This window comes from Rhyacophila brunnea, unplaced genomic scaffold, assembly GCF_057557595.1.
Source record: "Rhyacophila brunnea isolate RB1 unplaced genomic scaffold, BYU_Rbru_1.0 scaffold_5, whole genome shotgun sequence".
Classification (NCBI taxonomy): Eukaryota; Metazoa; Arthropoda; class Insecta; order Trichoptera; family Rhyacophilidae; genus Rhyacophila; species Rhyacophila brunnea.
This window is the reverse complement of record NW_028233170.1, coordinates 22,477,013-22,493,305: the sequence shown is the minus strand read 5'-3', so window position 1 is coordinate 22,493,305 and position 16,293 is coordinate 22,477,013. Positions and strand designations below refer to the sequence as shown.

At 33.8% G+C, this 16,293-nt stretch overlaps 1 protein-coding gene across 3 annotated transcripts in view; it reads right to left on the bottom strand.

Annotated features, from left to right (window-relative positions):
* mtgo (miles to go) overlaps window positions 1-16,293 on the bottom strand; it is a 262,815-nt gene that overhangs the window by 4,560 nt on the left and 241,962 nt on the right. For 2 of the 3 annotated variants that reach the window (XM_085955835.1, XM_085955834.1), the window contains exon 4: window positions 2,465-2,699. In XM_085955835.1, the coding sequence (XP_085811961.1) occupies window positions 2,465-2,699 (235 nt within the window). Of the gene's footprint in view, window positions 1-2,464; window positions 2,700-4,228; window positions 4,394-16,293 lie in introns of those variants that run through there. The other variant, XM_085955836.1, reaches the window with a different exon arrangement.

Sequence of the window (16,293 nt, the reverse complement as noted above, 5' to 3'; positions counted from 1 at the left end):
GGAGAGACAGTCAGCACTTTTAGAGGGCTCGCACATCAGAACTCGCCGCATGCGTCTTACGACGAATTCGTCGATGTGACGTCATCGTAAACCAAGAAACAAACGTTATCAAATGGAGCTTCGCAGATTGGCCAATGCAACTGCGACGCTCGACGATCCGTAGATGCAACATGTCGCATTTTGGATCGCCTGCATGTTGGATCTAAAAGAAGTCGACTCCGCGCAAGCGCAAAGCTGCAACGAACGGCCATTTCTCTCCAGACTGTCAGCACGATGCGGCGAATGTCGATATCGCTAGGCAGATGTGCGAGGTTTTATCAAGGAACACCGCCTGCCCGTTCTCGGAAGCTTTGATTTATGACGGTTAGGCACACGAGGCGAGTTGTGATGTGCGAGCCGGCTCACGTGTGAACAGTTAATATTGCGATTATATATTAAAATACACACAAGTAAATCCATGCATGTGTACAGGCTCTATTACACTTTCATATAACAATAACGTCTACTAAAACCAGGCAATCATTATTTTTGATTTCACAACCAATTCGCGAAAAGTGAGGAAGTATTTTTTATGAGATAAATTATTGTAGTATGTCTATTTATTATTCTAGTAATATAAATATATTATCAGGCTGGAATCCTTGAATATTATTACCTGAGAATTTTCTCTGGAGTTATAGTTTGCCAAATATTAAATGTTAACCCATTGAAGACAGATTTCAAAGGAGAAAAATGTGCACCAACTGCCAGATTAAATTTTGTAGTAAGCTTAACAAGGGTTTACTAAAACTGCTACAACTTTTTTATTACATGTTTAATATCAATATTTTTTTTAACTATTGGAACACTTCAATTAATATTTTTCTTTTTAAATATATAGGTAAATTATGAGGATTATAGGAAATATCAAAAACTAAAACATTTTTCAAGAATCACTTGGTCAACGGCGGTGTCAAATATGCACCAATTGTCTCCAATGGGTTAACGGCATCCGCCTAACTCCTGGCATATGGCCCGTTGATAGGTTACATGACCTGAAGAGATTTATGGAGATGGTCAAGTATTTCTAGAAAGGTTCTTGAACACTGAATTTTTTACATACCTTCCGTCGAAAAGGTTGTTGGTAGCAAATAATATTAGTTTTTTAATGTTTTCCTCATGCAACAATACTATGTAATAATGTTTGCATTAAATTAATTAAATTACATTTTGCATTACAGACATATCAAAAGAAGGACTTTCCTCGATTGCATATAAAATTCAACTCATTTCAAGAGCTATTTTAAATTTAAAATTAATTATCAAAATGAGACATCACTACATAATATGTATAACAATAGAAAATGACAGGAGGTTAAATTTAGTCATATATTATATTATAATATAGCTATGTGGTATATCAATTTTGTGGCCATGTCAAGCTACATTTTTTGGGCAAATAGATTAGTAATACTGTACCTGCGCAGTATTCAAATTTAAACGTAAAAAGATAAATTCAAATAAAATAAGATAACATCTATATTGTATAATAATATGAGGCACAGCTAGTTTTTTGTGCAAAATGTGTGAATGTTCTACTGAATAAATTATATGAAAATTTAGTACAAGGCGAGGTAATTGTTATTATCAAGCCTGGATTTTTTTTAAATATTGTTTTTCTTAGTATCACCCCACAATATAATAGTCCCCAGATCCACAACAATTTCATGTATTTTTAATATTATATTATAGTGTTCTCATATTTTTTTTTTACTGTTTTATTCAAACATATTACTGACAACACTTCCCAAGTCATAGGGTGACAATAAAAACTATTTATATTACTGTGTCATAGAATGCAGATAATGCAAAAGTAAAAAAAAAGAATAAAAATCTAAATATGAATATAATCATTAGTATAGAATGGTTACACATGGAGGCAGCTTTGGATATGTACTTAACTCGTGAGATAAAGGATTTTAAAATTACTATAGATTGGCTAATTTGCGAACTCTGAGAAGCCCTCTTACACTCACACAAAGGAAATCAGCATTTACGCACACGGTTACAGCAACCAGCAACATTTTCTGATTGCCGGAGACCAGTCGGCTATGCGTAAGGTCTGTCTATCCTGATATTGACGGCCCGATGGATTTTTTTCTGATGTAAACTAATTCATAATTGCCATTGTTATCCGAATGTTTATTTTTGTCTTTGCAATTTGAAAATACTTTCCCTAAGTTATTTAAAATATAAGATATAGGTTTTATTTCATCGGCTAAATTACATGGAATTAAAAGAATTTTAATTTCATGTAATTATTTATAAACATTTAAGTATTATTTCCAACAGTACGGAATCAAAAATGAGTACCACATTCAGCTCAATAGGTTAAGTGTGGTTTTGGCTTCGCAACCACATCATTCTATAATTTTGTTATTCTGCAGATATAAAAGTGAAAGATCATATATTTTTGATGCCATACCTAATCCATCATTTCTAATATGTTTGTGCTCCAATTTCCTTCTAAGTTTTATGTACTGGCGCTGCGCTCTCTCGTCCTTGTGGTACGGGTGGGGAGGGGAGTGAGGCAGGTGGTGGGGTTGGTGCGGAGGGGGCTGTGGCGGGGGAAGAGGCGGCCCGTGCGGGTGGAAGTGGGGCGGGGGGTAGCCGGGCGGCCCGTAGAACTGCTGTGGACCACTGCCTCCGTTTGCAGGACCCTGTCGACAAACAGAAAAAAAACATATAAAATTAGTAAACCATCATTAAAAGAAACCTAACGAAAGAGTCCACAAGTATATGTGTCGCTGAGTTTCAAAACCCTCTATGACACTTTTTTGAAATAATTAAGATATATATCGTTGGATTCGTTATTAAAATCTCTAGATGAAAATTTTATCGCCTCTTTCAAAATCCGCTACGATTAACTGTCATTTATGAAACAAAATCAATGTGTCTATCAAATCCCGCTATAACACTACTGAAACATTCAAAAACCTCTTTAGTTCAAAAAGTTTTTGTTGATTTTCTCAACATAATGAGAAAATGTTATAGTGGGTTTTGAAACTCAGCGACACATATAGAGGATATAACACGGATACCTACTCAGGGTTAACGGCAATGCAAAGTATTCTACGATGGGGAGATTATGGAAGTCCTACAAGACAATTTTACAAGAGAGTAAAAATAGGCTCAAATTATTTTAATATAATAGCTAGATATAACATTGCATGACGAATACAGAAAATATATAAGTTTTTTGAGCTCCTCTATTCAAATAGTTGTGTATGAATTGATCCATTGATTGGAGAGGCCGCTGAATCAATTAGAATAATTGGTACAGTTCGGTTATGAGGAATACAGCGGAAAACACATTTTGAAAATACCCGATATACTGGATTTTTTGTTAGGTTAACCTAACCAAACCTAACCTAACCTAATCCAACCTAAACTAACATAAACTAACAAATAATCCAGTATATCGGGTATTTTCAAAATGTGTTTTCCGCTGTATTCCTCATAACCGAACTGTACCGAATAATTGCTTTATTCTAGTAGTTGCATTTACTGCTAAATTGGACTGAAGATAGCCACTCGCTCGCTGGTGAAGTGTGTGCATATCCTTTATTGCAGGGTAATTTTTTGTGCCTGCAACTCCGCTTCAACTTTATAGAATAAGGACCACACGGTGTTGTATGCTTTGAAGTAGTTACCTACCATTTTTTACAAATCCTAGGCAATGGTTCTTATATCCCTACATGAATATTTTTGTTTACAATAATACTATTGCCATGAGTGGCTTATACCCCTGGATTTTATTAGTGTCGACTGGTTGACCTATCATAACAAATATTGTAGGGGACAACGTTGAATAATTTATTTTAAGAAAAAGTTGGTGATGTTAATAATTTACGCAAACATTTTATTTCAATATCAATACATTAATCCTATTTTGTTCATAGTTTGCGATGATAGATAATTATTAAGCTGATGTAATATCAAAAATTCAAATCTATTTGCTTTATCAACCGAAATTACATTTTTCGAAAGATATAGGTATTAAAATATTTAAAAAACGCCGTGTGAAAATATGGGAAAATTCTTATAAAATGGATAGGTATTTGCATATAATCGAATGTAGGAAAATTTGCTTGACGCCAAAATGTCAAAATGATGCCAACATGGCGCCACGTAAACAAAAACACTGGAGTTGAGCAGCGAGATATTTTTGTAAAATAAATGTACTCACAGGTAAACTATCGTTCATTTTAGTCGAACGATGTTTTTCTGATAATCCGTTTTCATTATTTTCTTTAGTATGTGGCGGATCCATAGTGAAAACTCACAACTATTTGCACAATACCATCTGTTCGCGCAATATTATCGAACTGAACACAACAGCAGCGAACTGACGTGTCTCGGACTCGTCTGGCAGCACTGCGCCAAGTTGGCAGTACGTTCTTATCATAACAAACATGAAGTGTGCAAACGCACGTAGCACATTTTTAACAGAAAAGTGGATTTAAATAATCGTTTTTTATGTAATAATTTATTGATGTCATTCATAAATAACTATTTTATTACCAAAATATCCATAAAAGTGCGAGCTTGATTATAATAAATACATTATCTACATTCTTATTAAACTATGTTTTATAATTTTCTTACCTAAAAAATATTATTCTATACACCTAAATATTTATTAGTCTAATAACAATGTAAAAAACCTGCGATTATCAATCTTCCAAATAAAGAAAATAATGTACGGGATCTAAGTGTAAAAAGTTTGTATAGGTAGGTACCTAGATATATTATTATAATTTACCTATGTCAATGATGTTTGATAGGTAGGTATTTACCATTCACCCGATTAAAAAAAGGACTAAAAAAGGTATTATTTTGCACGATGAATTTCAAAATTATATTGAAAGCATAAAAAAATTGCGACTGTCGACAGGAAACATTTTAAATTCAAATGTTTATTAAATTTTTAATGACAATGAATGGCAGGTACCTACATACTTAAATGTTATATCAATACAACGATACACAACCATTCGAATAGTACACCTTATTGTCGATTTCGGCGTAGAAGTAAAAGGTATTCATTTAGTATTTTAGTATCTTTGTTTTTTACAAGGAAAGCATACAACCTTCTGCCAACCCTTAAGGAAGGTAGGTACTTATGATGGCATATATTTTATTCATTACATAGTCGCATTCAAAGTCTTTGGGCATATCAGTGTTTTTATCGGTAGACAGATTTAAATGTTTTGTTTATATTTTAATAATGAATTAAGTAAATAGGCAGGTACCTCATATCTTTTGATAATAATTATAATGATAAGTTTGTAGATTGTTAAAAACGTCGTTTTAATAATATTGATGAGATCAATAGAGAATATAAAAACAAATTAATGACCATGAAAGTTATAAATTATTATTTCAACCCCGCTGTTCTGACAGCCGTTTCTGCAGCTGACAGCAGCTGATTCAGTCGTCTTTTTCTATCCTTGATAAATCACTAATTATTTTCCCTCCACAACCAGGTTTTCGAGTTAATATCATTTTACTCTGACCGACCGGCTTTTAAAATATGATGTGATATGGATTTATGACCTTCTTATCTGTTGTGGTTCAACTGAGATTCTGTACAGGGATATCTTTTTCAGGACAATCCCGCAGAATCCCGGATGGTTGACATCCCTAATCCGATATGGCGAATCGATGGTCGGATCAGATACATTCTTATCTACTAATGTACTAAGACGAAAAAAATACTTAAAAGGACACAAAATACTCCGTGAGATGGAAAAAAGATTAGGGAGACTTTCGATAAAATAATCTGCTATTGATTAAGATTAAATAGAGCCTAAAAATAAAATATTATATTATAATAGCGATAACATAATTCGCTAATTGCCATGTGCTTTTTTATTGATAACTTATATAGATCTAATATCTTCCATCACAATGTCCACACAGTATCGGCTAATAAAAAGTATGCTATAGAATAGGTAGGTACACGGTGTTTTATATTTTCTTGATAATAAATAATATGTACCTACCTAAAAGTGAACACGTTTTACCTATCTAGGTGGATTGTCTGCTAATATGTACAATTATTCTCAATCCATGGATATAGCCGATAGAGATACCTAGCTGATAGACAATGCATTATATGATTATGTACAAGGACATAATAATAGCATCACATAGATAAATATAAAGCAAGAAAAAAACAAACGTTTCTTGTTTCGGATTCGAGCAGTTGAGTGGTAGTTGAGTAGACCTATACGAAGGCGACCCCCAACCTGCCCGTTGGTCTTTCAACCCCTTCTCGTAATAAGAACATAGACACATACACCTACATACCCACATACATTATATAAGACGATTATAATAAAGTATTAATGATATGATCCAGTTAGGAAATGACAGGAGTGAATGAATGGTTGTAATAGAGCTACTATCAATTGGCCAATTATCCTGGGTGACGCAGTGGGTGAGACCACAATAGAATGCTCTCTCAACAAATTAACAAGAAGGTATGCGATACAATGAATAGTTACGATAACAAGTGGGTGCAATAGTCTAAAAAAGTCACACAGTCAGAAGAATATTAGAATTTCTTTTTATCATAGTTAACATTGGCGTGGTCTTTAAATACTCTATGTCGATACAACATTTGACACAACTGTAAAAGAAAAAAACAAATCTTATTAGGTATTTGAATTACGTTTCCAAAACAAAATGTTTGGAATTGAAAAACTAAGGGTAAGATAATTTTCCGAAAAAATAAAGTGTGCTATTTTTTTTACTGTCTTCGACGTAAAATGCAATAATAATCTTTAAACTTCTTATATGCACATGAAGACTTGGGAAGGTTCAATCTCGAATCTCGAGAAATAAAATTTCAGAGAAAGCAAAAACAATAGATTGCATGTGCGAGTGGAAAATCATATCAGAAAATTATAATATATTTTAGGGTGGCATCAGTTGACTGTACCGACGTTGTGAAACGGTGAATTTTGAAAACCACTCCTATAGAGACAATATAATAATTATAACTAGACTGCAGAGTATTCAGTATGTGTTTACATTAAAACTTCATATTGGATGGCAGCCAGGGCTCGAAATGGATCGGAGCGCACCGGAGCGCCATTACGGGTCATAAAATCCCCAAAATTATCGCCCCGTCTCGTGTAAAAAATATTTTTACCATTTGAGCTAGATATGCCATATAACAAAAATCTACGACACTTATTTTTATACAATATACACATAATAACTATGTTAATATTTTCGAAAAAATATCGAGCGCTCCGGTTCGTAAAATTGTTCATTTCGAGCGCTGGTGGCAGCAGAACGAAACAATACCTAGGTAGGTATACACACATTTGAAATGGAAACAGAGTTCTTTAAGAAAAACCACACGTGAATCGAAGCGTTACAAAGCAAGCGGTAAATGGTAATTTGGAGTGCCCTGGGGTAAGAACCCTTTTGGTATGAGGGGGCGGTTAGTTGTTACCGCCCACGTACGGATATTTTTGCTTGCAGGTATAGCACCATTAAGAAAATATACTTCCCCCACTCGTGTGATAGGTAGATAATACACCTACACAAGGATCTTTGTAGCTAGCTACAAAGGAAAACAGCGTTAAAGTCATTAATTAAAAAAATATCTAACTACATCACGTTCAATTAAATGCTTATAAATAATATCTACGTGGAAGATATTGCTTTGAAATTTCAGGATCCAGGCACACTTTACAGTCAGTAGATTTACACGTATGCGTTTAGAACCAAACTCATCCACAAGTGTCGCATGTGCCTTCCACCTGCACAATGCCAAAACCGATACCTTAATCAAGTAGAACAGATATTGCAGCGTGAGCTAAGCCTACAGTATGCTGCAGCCTACAACATGATCATCTCAAACAGAATCAGGTACCTAATAGGAAACACCAGAATCAATGGAACGCCCGAAACTCTTTATACATTGTTTCTGTTATTTGATATTTGAACTTATTTTGCAAGCGCATGAAGTATGGTTAAGTTGACTACATAAATATTAAAACCGCTCAGTTGCCATTCCGATTTTCTTACATACACAACGTCGACCATTTTTTATGTTCATTGTGATTAGTGATTACTGATTATGACTACATACTCGAGTGCAGTTATAAACTGTTTGACACATATTTTACATGATTGTTCAATTAAATAATAATGCCGAAATGTAGTATTATTGCCCGCTTATCCACTCATTTGTGACAGATTGTCTTTTTATACGCCCGAAAATTGGCAAATAAATGTCATAACGGCACTGTGAAGTTCTATGCAAACGAACCTGCAATGCGAAGTCACTTGTAGCTAATTTCATAATATGTGGACCAATCATCCTTTTTTTGCTTTTTCTGCTTCAATTTCCTACGTTTAGACTCTAATATAAGGTTTTCAACATCTTTGCTATACACATATATATTTCAATGGGAAACGTATGCTTATGGTAGGTACCTATGTAAGAGTACCATACTACCATATGTCAAAAGTATTTTTTTTATTATTTTCTGTTTATATCGATAATTATAGTTGAATACATAACAACCAAAATAATATGTAGGTACCTAAATAAAGAGTACCAACTACTGAATTATTAAAAAAGTCTATATTATATTGACTATTACTACCCAACAAAATTCACATGACACGCAACCAGGTTTACTGTGGGAAATGGATTTATGTTAATATCTACTATCAATATAAGAATGCGTGTACAATTTCCAATGGTACCGACATTGAGAATGGGTAGATTAATAACTGTTCCGGTGGCCACCATCACTGAACAGCTGATGATAATATGAGGTATCAATGGTAGGTATTAAAAAAATAATTGCATACTAAAGCGTTGCCGCCAATTAGATGCACCAATCAAATTAATTAGGCAGTTTGCGAGTGCAATGGCATCTGTCGACGAACGAATGCAGCCCATCGCATCGCACCTGACGGCATTTGAATTTGGAACGCGTGGCTGTGATCCACAAAGGAGTCGCGGAAGCACGCTTAATCGAATTCCATTATTCCCAGATAGTGCACACACAATGCAAAAGGCGTTCGTGGGAAAATGAAAGCGACACGGTGTGAATCAAATTAAATGTATTATAACCTCGCCAGGTCCCCGGGGCTTTTCCTGGCGGCACGGAAAATTGTTTTCCATTCAATGTAATGCGTTGTTATGGTTTAAAATTTCCACAAAAGGCAGATTATTACGTGGGTGGCTGCGTTTATCAAAAAAATATCCGTGTGTGTATTTATGTACGCGCGTTAGAAGTTATACTTCTTTGGCGTAACAAAACTTGTGATAACCTAGATTCTTCGACTAGCTCTTAATTATCTTGTTAAATTACACACTCAAGAAAAAGGACCGCTTGTTGGAACGCCGTTGGTTTATTTCTATACACTTTAACTTATATTACTAAATTATATAATGGTTTCTCGTTGTTTTTATTTTTAAAGTACCAAATGTCAATCTGACGTTTAATCGTTTGTTTACGTAAGGAATTGCAAATGGCCGACAATAATAAATTCGTTTCCTAGGCAACGGAACAATTCTTCGTACATATAATAATAAATTCGCTGCCTAGGCAACGGTATAAACTATAATATTATACTATATAATCGTCACGATTGCATTATCATACTGTGGCGTAAAGGCAGTGGGTTCGGCTGATAACCGAACAATCGTGGTTCGAATCCAATCGAGTGCGATTTTTTTCGTGTGAAAAAATAAATTATGTGTTACATGTCACACGCCAAAAATACACTCTGATCTAATTTTCCAAACGCGCATAAAGAAGTATAACTTCAAAAATACGACACATTAGATGTAATATTTCGAATAATAACTAGGATACTAGAATAATTTCAAAATTAAATTAAAACTTTAAATAAATTATACGAGACTAGAATGCCATTCTTGTAAATGAAATGCAGCAATGATTTTATATATTATATTACGCAGTAACACACACTAGTTCTGGGGGAATTGATGGAAAAGATACACAAGTACCTAAACGTATTAATCAATGCGTACCTAATACTGAGACAGAGTTCAGACTTTTGAGAAATATCAACTTTATTTAAAAGTGTTTTATAAATTATTTGAGTATGCGTGAGTAGACTACAGTTGATACTGTCGACCAATGTCGAAACAAAGGTTAGAAAGGTTAGACTAGTGATGTTCAACCTTTGGTTCGCAGAACCCCTACGGCCTACCCGAACGACGTCAGGAGGGTCAATTACAAAAGAGACTTATAAAGCAGGAGGCAGACCTAAATAAATACAATAAATTACCATGATCGATCTTAATTGGAGCATATGAGCCTCCATAGTGTGGAGATACTAACAGATTTTTGTTTTTTTAGGATGGATGTTATTGCTCAACCTATTGAGTCCAAATTACAATGACAAAATAAACAATAATTATGTGAATTTTCCAGACCTGGGATTCGAATCAAAAACCCATCGCGGGGCCCTAAGTAAAATGCCGTACAAAACCAGAGAAAAATTGCTGCCCCTTACTATCTGTAGCCTCAAATTAATTTCGTCATCTGCATTTTATCATTTTTTTTTACAGCGGATACATGCAAACAAAAAAAAACAAAGTACCTACACAAAAATGTCAGCGTTGAATTTCGATATACATCTCTATAAAATCTTCTCTCAAAAGTGCTATAATTTGTATTCATTTTTCATTTTCAAGTTTTACAACCCACTTATAATGTGCTACCCCTAATTAACGCATACTCCGCGTACGTGTATAAGATATCACTGACGGTAGGTACTAAATAATAATAATAATTAATTTCCTACACTCCGGATAAACAGACTTATTTAAATACTTGGACCAGTGCATAGTAGGTGGCGATGCTCATAACCGATCTTTCAATTCGTCATTTTTATTCTTTCATCCGTTATTACTACTTTTTTTACTCGAAGTATCAACAAATTTACGCGAATTCTCGCGGGCCCGGTTGGGAATCACTGGGTTAGAGTAGTGACTAGTCAAAAACTTTTAATTTGGGAGATACGTGATTAATGTATAAGAGTTTAATTACAATTTTTAAAATCTCATAAAATAATGACCGTATTTAGCAGTGGCGAAGGCTCCATAGTAGGCGATTATTTAAATCCTACCTTCTAAGAAAAATAGATCTTCAAGTAACTAATTTAATTTAAAAAATAAATAAATATGCAGAAAAATCCATCCAATGAAGAGTCGTCTATCATCAGAATTTAGAAGTTTTATTTAATTTAATAAGGTTTATAACCATATACCCATACTAGCGCCGCCTGGATTCAACTATATTATGGATTAATTTGACCCCTTTTTCAGATCTGTTTTGTATGACTTCAGTCTCATAGCGCCAATCACTGTCTGGCTTATTCCGAAATCATAAGTTGTTTAGTTTGCGCTTAGATCGCTAGGGCACATTTATTCAAAATAATTATTAATAAGATAATTTAAAAACTAATTTCTATGGGATTCAATCACATATAAATATTGATTGTTAAAAATATAAAATTATTTATCTTGCGATTTTTATTTATCAGTTATTTATACCAAAGTCTGTGTTTTAAATATAGAAGTATTTTAAAATGTCTAGTTTTACGGGTTAAACTATAAATTGTTATGGAACATATTATTATACACAACAACGGACATTTTCAAAGATGATATGTAATATATTTTGAGCGTATGTATGTTACGTTAATAAATGTTTAGGAAAATACATAATTAAAACAAATTACTTATTTATAAACTAATTATATCAAACTAATCACGCTTTAAACATCGAATCATACAAACTAGAGGTTTTGATTGTCTCCTATAATTAAAAAAATAAATATTTTATCTCCAATAATTCAACTGTAAGAGCAGTGTGCAATTCAATAATATTCCAATAACATAATATATGTTTATTACTAGAACTAGATTATTCCCAGTGCACAGGTGTTGGCTAAAACACAATACACTACGTGAGATAAATTAAATTACATTTGGCGGAAGTCCAAAATGCAATCTAACAAAAATGAAATCGCGGCTTAACGAAAAAAGTGGTTAAAACTGTTAAAAGTGATAATTTTGGACAAGTTGTACGTAATTAAAATTTAATAATGATTCAACTATATATTACGTTAAAACCTCGTTTTAATATTTAACAATATAATTTCATTTTTTATTGTATACACAAGGCATGTCCATCTTCAATTAGGCTGTGATCCACTACCTTACCCACTACTCAGTACCGATCAAAACTGTTAAAAGCGGAAAAAGTCGTTTTAATGATTTTTCGGGGAATATTTTTGTTTTACTATATATAGGTCTTCTGAAATAATTGTATTTAAACTGCGACATAAATTATTTAATTAAAATAACACGAGCTACAAAATTATTGACGTTTGCGTTTCACATAGATTGCTGGGAAACTATTAGGTTTCCTACTGTGAAAAGAGCCTACTGCGTGACGGTAAGAGGAACTACGCCTTACTCTTCTCTTACTCTCACTCCTGCAGTAAGCCATGAGTAATGAAGAAACGCGGGCTTCCTTGTGGTTAATTTGAAAACGAATTTCACGTAAGCTGGTTAAGAAAATACAAATCGGAATGGCTAATGCTTCTCCTTTCGAATCTCAATGAAATCAAATAATATTACAACTGAATGTACACGGTTTTTACATTTGCATTATTCAATTTCTGCGGGCCTATTGGTGCGATCGACCACAATATATCCCGCGACCGACGCATTGGATATAGGTACCTGGTATAAACATTGATCAGAATAATTATAAGTATACCTAGACATTTTGGTCATATGGGCTAATTTGAGCATCCTACACCCAGTCCTAAAAAGCTTTCCCCACCAAAATAATACAAGTTTTAATGGGAAAAGTAAGATAAAGAGTGGAAAATTAACGTTCTCTAAAATAAAGAAATATTTTTGTTTTAAAAATATAAATATTTTGTAGTTCAACCGCGCAAATTTAATATAATTCCTTGTTTAAACAAGACCGGTAGGCCGAGCAAATTAGCCAATATAAAGTATGCTTAATACAATATGAATATATGTGTAAATACATTAAACACATTCAATGAACGATTTCAATGTAATTGGGAAGATATGAACTGTAATTGGATAATAAAATTAACAAGGAGGTAGTAACGGAGGTACGTCTACTCTTTTAAAACGTTATAATAAAAATTCTGATGAAACTTCGCCCCTTGTAAATATAATATAACTATGCACGAATGGATTTTCTTCTTGAATGTTTATTTTATAATATTGTGTCTGAGATGATTAAAAAGGTAGATTTAAGTCACGATCTGACGAACTAGGATCATGCTTCGTGCTATTGCATACATTTGACGATTCAGATAATCATAAACACTTGATATCCTACGTCATATAAGTAATAAAATGTAGCGATCTTCTACTTTTTGACCGATACTTCAATACTTCTATAATCCATATATAAAATACTGTTCCTGTATATTTCGATGTGACGGCCTTACGTAGGTATAAGCAAAAAAAATATTTACAAGATAAAAAGAACTTTTTATATACAACGTTTTTATATTTTCTGTTGAATTATTATGCTCAATATGCTCAAACTTGTACTTGATATGAAGTAAATAAAAAACGAACAAACAAACAAAATATAGAATACTGAAATGTCATTTTGATTTCCATAGTAACGCACATATTATATATTAATAATTTCAGCACTCGAAATGGAAAAGTTTACGAACCGGAGCGCTCGACAGTTTTCTGAAGATATTTAAATAGTTAACAAATTGTATGTGTTATTTCATAAAAATAAGTAAGTATGTAAGATTTTCTATTATAATATGGCCTATTATCACTTCCATCCATTTTGCATGTGAATTTCAACTGTCACTTTGTGTTTCGTTATGTTTTTTTCGTCTGGATTCGGGATGGAAGGTGGATAATTAAGACACCGGAATTGTGAATAGAAGCGGCGAGTTTATTTACGTTAATATTATAATCGTTACATTTTTATAATTTATTTTTTCGGAGGACGAAATCGGCGTGTTCGCGATTTAGCTGCTTGCAGCATTCTGAGCGCCATCTTGTGATTTTTTCCAACGAAAACCGTCGTCGAAAAAAAAGCGACGTTGCAAATCTTCAACGGTTATATTATAATCTACTCTACGGCATTGCCGGCTCGGCTCTGTTATTATTATTTAATTATTTTCGCAATCAGCCATTATTATTTGTTGGCTTCGATACCGATTCGGGCCTCTCAAGATACACAAAGACATCCCCAAATGGGGACCATACGGGGGTGTCACACTATCTAGCTCAGACGGTCAAATTATTTTTTCCACGAGACGGAGCGATAATTTTACCGATTTCACGAACAGGAACGGCGCTTCGGTTCATTTCGAGCCCTGAATAATTTAGTTGCTAGGACCACTCACTTAGCAACCAATAATAGTGGATTGGATTACGGATTTCTTCCGAAATAACTTTTCATACAAAACAGAATTAACTGAAAATGAATTCAATTCTACTTAAAGATGGCTAAAAGTATTGAAAGAATGCATTGGCATCGTGTTCTGATATATTCTAAAAGTTTCAAATGTCTAGCTAGTCGGGAAGTTAGTTAAAAATCGATTGCAAGATTTGTACTGGATAAACAACCACCGGACAAATAAGAATACGAGCTAATAAAAACGTTGTAAAAAATACACATACGTCTACTAAAATAATACCTATTATACACTGGCCGAATATATTGACAAAAGAGGAAGAAGTTATACGCAGCATTAAAATTTGAAAACTACTGCACTGCTGTCGATATAATAATTATGAGAGAACAGAAATACAGTATCGTGCAATTTATCATCCAAATGGAGATTAAACGTAACCGCGACAGGAGTCGCAATTAATTCTCGTGATTGATACGAATATAGCTCCGCTCAACTATTATGCGTATCAACATCTAACAAAAAGAAGATTGCCCAGTTGGTGGTTAATCACAAATGTAAGTAAAATAGGTGCCGTAATACATATTCCGGGGAACGCGGAATTAATGGTAACTGAAATACCTAACGGATGTGGAGTAACAGGCAACGGATCTCGAGTGTGAAAGAATATGGGATAAAATTAAACACGTGTCCTTCGTTCTGAAAACTGCTCTCAGATTATTCACTGACGCTCATTCAATATTGGTGTATTTCATTTTCGTAGGACACTCACACATTCAAAATCCTGGTTCAAAATGTAGTTTGTAATCTGAATTATATTTATTAATCTGTTCTATGATATATACCCCATAACATCCACGGTGGCCGCGCGGCTTAAGCGTTGGACTATCGCGCCGTGGGTCTCAGGTTCGAATCCTGGGTCTGTCAAGTACACATATTGTTTTTCAATTTGTGTGTGAGTCAGGGTATGGACCTATTAGGTTGAGCATGTGGCTGACATCCATTTCTCGTAAAAAATAAAATCTGTTAATAAAAACCTCTACTCTGTGGAGGCCCATATGATCCTATTAGGATCGGACATGGTCGGAAAAAAATGATATATACCTACTATAAATATATCAACTGAAAATGGTTAAATTAACAACACATTCATAATACAACGGGCCGATAACCCGAGGGACAAGACTACTAGCCCCATAGAGGTATTATGATGTATGACAGTGAAAGATATGAGGTTCTAATACCCCTCGATTTACCTTTATTTTTTGGTATGATTTCCGAGACATATTTTTTAAAATTGTGTAATTTAAAGACGTATATATTCATAAATCGATGGTAAGTATTGCCTAACTAAACTAAATGGATGAATGCGTTTTTACGAACAATTTCTGGTTGGGACGATAATAATTTGAGATTATGCGCTCGCAGCCACATTATACAAAAGAAAATATTTAAGTACATTAGTTATGCAAAATGAACAATAAGATATAAAAATAATATTCATCTTGGAAAACACTCGCATAACAATGTGCATTGTCGTAAGCGATCAAAATGGATTTTAATATTGTTATTTGCTCGAATTATTAATTTTTCCGTTCTACTACGTGCGTAGAAAAGATAAGTATGAAAATATTCCAGCCCCCCAGATTCGTGGACATTTGCCAATCGTCCATCGCTGGCGGGGTAATTTACCATTATAGCCTGTTTGCGCGTGCATGGATTTAATGCTGTGAGTACGTATTATCGCGGCCATAACAAGACAATGCACGTGTAAACACGTTATCATGCAGGTTGCAAGAT